At 37.1% G+C, this 6,000-nt stretch overlaps 1 protein-coding gene and 1 long non-coding RNA gene across 7 annotated transcripts in view; one reads left to right on the plus strand and one right to left on the minus strand.

Annotated features, from left to right (window-relative positions):
- The window catches only part of EVI5 (ecotropic viral integration site 5), a 78,061-nt gene extending 75,767 nt beyond the window's left edge, over positions 1–2,294 (plus strand). For 5 of the 6 annotated variants that reach the window (XM_017729903.1, XM_017729906.1, XM_008630273.2 and 2 more), the window contains one exon: positions 1,014–2,294. In XM_017729903.1, the coding sequence (XP_017585392.1) occupies positions 1,014–1,319 (306 nt within the window). In that variant the 3' untranslated portion in view covers positions 1,320–2,294. The remainder of the gene's footprint in view (positions 1–1,013) is intronic. The other variant, XM_008630272.2, reaches the window with a different exon arrangement.
- LOC108445586 overlaps positions 1–5,994 on the minus strand; it is a 53,609-nt gene extending 47,615 nt beyond the window's left edge. Inside the window, exons 1-2 of the long non-coding RNA XR_001860511.1 lie at positions 5,882–5,994; positions 4,031–4,120 (exon numbers count right to left, since the gene is read on the minus strand). This is a non-coding gene — a long non-coding RNA (uncharacterized LOC108445586). The remainder of the gene's footprint in view (positions 1–4,030; positions 4,121–5,881) is intronic.
- Between the last annotated feature and the right edge of the window lie 6 nt (positions 5,995–6,000).

Raw genomic sequence — 6,000 nt, forward strand, 5'->3', positions numbered from 1 at the left:
CTTCCAAAGTAGCACTTGGTGCTTCTTCCTTTTTAAGCTTTTAGAGTGACATTTGGAAGGTTCTATAATCCATTTTTAATGTTTATCTGCATCCTCAGGATTTTTTATCTTAATGCTCTTAGACTGTCAAACTGACCCTGAGGTATTTGCTACTAAAAGCTAACAAAAAAGAAATTCTAGATCAAACAAACCAAAACACCACAAAAACAACCAACCTCCAGAATGTCTTCCATGAGCTGCAGTTATTTTTCATTAAATTAACAGGGGACTTGCCAGACTTTAGTGCTTTGGGGTTTAGTTTTGAATAGCTTGAATGCATGGTTGAAATTGTGTATCACTGTGCATCACATTGAATTAAAATGTTATCTTGTCCATGGTCTGACAATCATTTTTGTCTTGTTTGATATTCTCTTAAAATTGCAACTACAATCTGTTTATGCTATACAGAGACATTTCTCTCATACAACTTGATCTGAAATCTCATTGGATCTGAATTAGATAATTAAGATACCTAATGTTACAATGTAGACTGAACTAAACATATTCTCTGGGATTTTTTCTGTGACTGTGAGAAGCTGCAATATTCACTTGGGACCCTGTTCTTTGAAGGGGGGGCTTTTTCAAGTAAGAAATCAGGCGATAGGAGAAAGAATGGAGCTGTAAAAGTAAAATGCTAAGGCCAAAAGAAATTTGCTGCTATTTGTTTGCTGTCGAAACAAATAGGCCACTCTAGAAAATAGAAACCATCCTTGTGGGGATATTAAAGATGCAGTAAAAGAGGAATCTCTCATTATTGATTCTAGGTACCTTGATTATTAAGCCTTAAAACTATAATACTTGAAGTGATCATCAAATGTGGTACTTTTCAGATCTTTCATTTTATCCAGTAAGAGTTCAATGAGGCATTTCTTGAAAATGCACTTGTTTTTTTGGTTTGGTTTTTATTGTTTGGGGTTTTTTATTGCTGGATTCTTGAGCTCTGATTAATTGTCAACTTCAAATTTTTCTAACAGATCAAATGTCTAAAAGGCCAGAGAAACTTCTCAGACCAACCCACTTTTGATGGGATTCACATTGTCAACCATTTCACAGGAGATGATGAATCATTTCATTCTTCTGATGAAGATTTTATAACTAACTCCATACAGGAGAGTGGGATTAACTTTCATCTACACAGGAGGACTGGTCAGATGTCTTTGGATCACACACTTGTAGACAGCAGTGACAGTGATACTGAAGAAAGTGCCCTGCAGACTGGAAATTCAGACAAGATGGTTTCTAAGCAGAGAAGAATGGAATCTTACTCTACTACTGTGTGATTATCACTGTGACTAGCACTGAAGACTTCCATATTTCTTTAAGGCTGAAATTGTCGGGTAACTGAAGCCATCCAGAGTTGGTTTAGGTAACTATTGGATTTGGTCTGGCCTGTGATAAATATACATGTACTGTCTATCTGCCTTCTCTCTTTGCCAAATCTTGCTGATGACATACCATTGCCATAAAACAGGCTGGGAAGGAGTTGATGGATGACAGTTTTGACAGTATTACTGAATGTTCTTTGGTTTAGAAACTACAAATATATTATTTCTTTAATGTGTAAGAAGCATTTTTGCTGTTCACAAACACGGGAATTATTTTCCTCAAAAGAAATTGCTTTTGTGCAATATTTTATGCTCTGAACAAACGTGTATGTTTTACATTGTTACCCTTTTGTGATCAAGATGGACACTAGTAAACCATCTGATCATTACACACATATATATATATATAATTATCTTATGCTTCTCAATTAGTTTTGGTTTTTTACTAAAGTTATTGGATGCCCACAGAAGGCTTGAAAGACGAGCCTTTATCTGTACTACTTTATATATGCAAATAATGGTCACTAATGTCATAAAGGTGTTTTTCACCATTTTCACTTAAATCTGTGTGCATCTGCTTTAGATGTTGCTAAATAATAACTGGTCTGAATATGATAATTACAATAATGTTTATTTTGTACATATTTATGTATCTACACCAAGCTGAAAATGTACATTACTCCATTTTATATGAGGAATGTAAATGTTGCAATATTACTGTCTCTGGTGTTCTAACAGGAAAATGAATTCTGTATATACACACTAAAAGTGAATTACTAAATAAAGAAAAACACTAACTTTGCATTAAGTTTCAGACTAGCTACACTAACAGGCTCATGTCAGAAATGCTTGTTCAAAACACTATTGACTGAAATCTTTTACCTTCATGTATATGTAATGAAAATAAATTTTTCATGATTTAACAAGGTTGCAGCATTTACTGTTTAGTCTCTTCCAAGCTATAGTCCCTGGTTAACACATAGTTACTTGCAGGCTCTAGATAGGTTCAAATAAGGTGAAGAATTATTCATATGTTAGTTCTAATGTAGACATGGTCAGTGCAGTGAAAATATGTACATTCAGTGCTCTTACAGTTTATATTGCAGAACTATCTAGGAAATACACTATTGGTGCCATCACCAAAAAAGCTGTTATGAACAAAGCAGTAAGAGCTAGCTGAGCAATCTGCTTCCAGTCTCCTGAAAACTGAGATCCAGTTAAACAGCCTTAGCTTCTTGAACAGAGCAAGATATTCTGCTGTTGTCATATGAACATTTACTTGCTCTTGCAGACACATTTTAGTCAAGAATATTCTGTTATTTCCGTCTTACGTAATTAAGCAATCCTTAAGACTTCTTTTAGCAATGTTTCCAACTGTTCTATTAAATGAAAAGATGCAATGCAGAAGTTTGGTGCTGATAGGCAGTGTGTATATTAACTGGTTTGCTACCCACGAGAAGCAGTGTAGTTGTTTAAAAGTGCAAAAAGTGTGGAAGCATTCTGCTGAATGCATCTGCTAATCCCATTAGGCATTTCCTTTCCCTTTATTTTGAATATGTTTTCAGAAAGAAACCACACAACTGAGGAGATAAAAAATGTTCAAAGAATGATAGAGAAGACTGTATGGAAACAGCACATTATGGGCATCTCAACAGTATTATCTGCCCAGCTGCAATCTAATTTAAATCTTTAAGCGTGTGGGTGACAAATTCCAAATTACTGATTTCTGCAGCTCCTAAGTTGTTTCAGTATTTCTGCCAAATTTCCCCACATCCTATCAGTGAATATGTAGTTCCAAGTATAGCCTGTGTAAATTGCCACCTCTGAGTTGGACTAGCCAAGTGATCTTTAGTCCTGTTGAAAATGTCATGTATGCAAAACCAAATCAGGAGCACTTTTGTTCACAAATGAGCAACAGTCATCTTCTTTCCTTCCAATGAGCATCTGCTAACTTATGTTTGCACCTGGATCATTGTTGCCCAGTAGTATAGGTGACAAATGTCTTGTTGCCTGTCATCAATACCAGCTGCAAGCCTCTCTTAAAGGTAACGTTCTGTAATAAGTGGCAGGCACAAAATTCAGTTGGAGGGCCATAAAAACTCTTGTCTGTTTGAATAGTGAAGTGTTATGATTTTGCAATAACTGCCTTACTGTTCAAGTGATAGCAAATGAGATCAGATGGCAAGGGTTATTTCCTGAACATTTGTGATTTTAAAGTATACAAATAGAATAAATACTGATACTGAATAACAGCATAAATAAAAATACGCAAAAGTCCTTATCCAACTGACTACATCTCTTCTAGTGATAAAGGTGAATCACTGAATATACTGCAGTTTCAGAAGACTTGTTTATACACAGACTAAAATACATTGCTACAAAAAGGATTAAAAGAAGCATTTACATTGGAGTTTGCATAAATTTATCAAAACCACTTTGTACATCCTGCTATTGAACTTGATCACTATTGAACCCTTCTGTGGAACTGCAATACAAAAGGAACTACATGGTTTTCTGGGGTATTAATGTGATCACTGTTTGATATCAGAGACAGTGTTAGTGACTTAGTGAAACCTGATGCTTATACACTTAAGCTAGAATGACCTAAAGATATGTTAGCATAAAAATATCCACATTTTATACAGATATGCTGCTAATTCCCCTACCTGTAAAGGCTCCAAGTAATGGAATTCACTTTGGAGGAAGGTGGAGATAATGCAAATCCCCTAGGAAAGCCGTTATGGTAGTCCTGGAGTCTAAAATTTAAAAAACCAACCTATAAGATAGAAGTTCATGTAATCTATATGGAAACTACGGTGTTATGTTCGATCATGCAGCAGCTCCTAACTCTGTGTATTAAGAAGGAAGATGAAAGCTATGGATAACTAATGGATTTTTAGATTCAATGACGTACATTTTTGTTCTGTGAAATACTCTTATCAGTATATATTCTGTAATTCTCTGAGCATTACACCTGCTGATGGAGTTTTTTGGTTGGTTTTGGTTTGGCGTTTTTTTTGTTTACAGACTAGTCCAAGACATAAGAAAAATCACTGAAATATATTTACACAGTAGGCAATAGAACCAGAAATTCCTAATGATGCAAAAGCACACAGTAAATTGACTTTCAATATAACCTCTATATAGCATGAAGTTTCAGCTTCAGAGTAAACATGCTAATGTATGCATGCCTACTCGTGCCTGGACACTGACTAAGATACAACAGCTTAATGCTCTCCCTTTCCAGGAACTAATACCTTATTTCACAATTATGAAAAACAAAAGCAATGTGGCATACTCTTTGAATTGCATAGTACTGCACAAGTGACTGAAATTTCTAGTGCCCTACCATGAGAACTAGAATTCCTATGAGAACATTTTGCATAGTCTATGTTCTATAACCATTGATTCAACTTTCTCCTATTCATAATAGAGGTACATTCTGGGTCTACTCCTTCCCAAAGCTGGAACCCCTCTTTTCATCCCAGCCTTCAACACCACAGCCTACTGTTACTTTTCCTCTCCAGTTTGTGCTCATAGTGATAATTTTCTAATCTGCTCTGGGTGCAGCAGAAGTTACTTTTGTTTCCCCAGCAATCAAAACAATTGCAATCAAAAACACTGATTAATTTCTGACATATTTACAGCATGCGTTTATGCCACAAGGAGGACCATAAAGAAGGTAGTGACAAGATGCTGGGGGAAAAAATAATAAGCAGAATGTTAAAAGTAACTTTAAAAAGTTTAAAAAAAATAAAGACACGCTTCCCAACAGAATGCACAATGCTACAAGTTCTAGCAGCTTTTCATAGTGGAACTGTTCTGCATAACTGTGATCCCAAGTTTTATCACTTTAAAGTGGGTATAAATTCCCCACCTTTTTTGCTGCCTTCTCCCAATCCTGACTACCCCACACAGGAAACTGCTTCTCCTCCCCTCTGTACCAAGCAGCTAACCTGTCAAATCCTGTTCTTCAAATCCTTCTTCCTGTTGCAAAGTGTCCCACCACTTCTGAACACAAAGATCTCACCTCCAGCTTGTCACCTTTGGTGTCTTATCCGTTGTTGTTTTACCTCTAATGCTGACACCAGGCAGGTGCCGTAAACCGTACAGTGACTTACACTGAGTAGCTCTTCAGTCTTAAGCACGACTATAACATAATCCCACCCTACTTTAAACCCCTCTTTTTTATTTCTTCCCCTCTCTTGTCACTATGGAGTAACAATGATGTGCTATTGTATTCAACTGCATCTTAGCAAGTTTTTATGTTTAACTTTGAATATCACACTCCCTTTGAGAAAAGCATTACAGCAACTTCATTAAAACCCAGCCCTACATTTTCCATGAATTACATCAGTGTGCCAGCTCTGGGCCCTGGCTTTTGGCTTTGCAACGCCACAGAACACTTGGCTGCACGGAACAGCTCGACACTGCACACGCAAGACCATCTCAAAGGTTACTGAGCTGCGGCACATAGGTCACACTGTACACCAAGAATAAAAGCTGAACCCCTTCACCTCTTTACGGCGTGCTGTTACTACAGATAGCATCTCCTCTCGGGGTGGGAAGAGCCTGGGGACGATGGCTGTAGGAGGCTGCGCGGAAGGCTCTCCTCAGGGCCGAGCGCGCGGGGCGG

The sequence above is a fragment of the Corvus brachyrhynchos genome, unplaced genomic scaffold (assembly GCF_000691975.1).
Source record: "Corvus brachyrhynchos isolate BGI_N302 unplaced genomic scaffold, ASM69197v1 scaffold101, whole genome shotgun sequence".
Lineage (NCBI taxonomy): Eukaryota > Metazoa > Chordata > Aves > Passeriformes > Corvidae > Corvus > Corvus brachyrhynchos.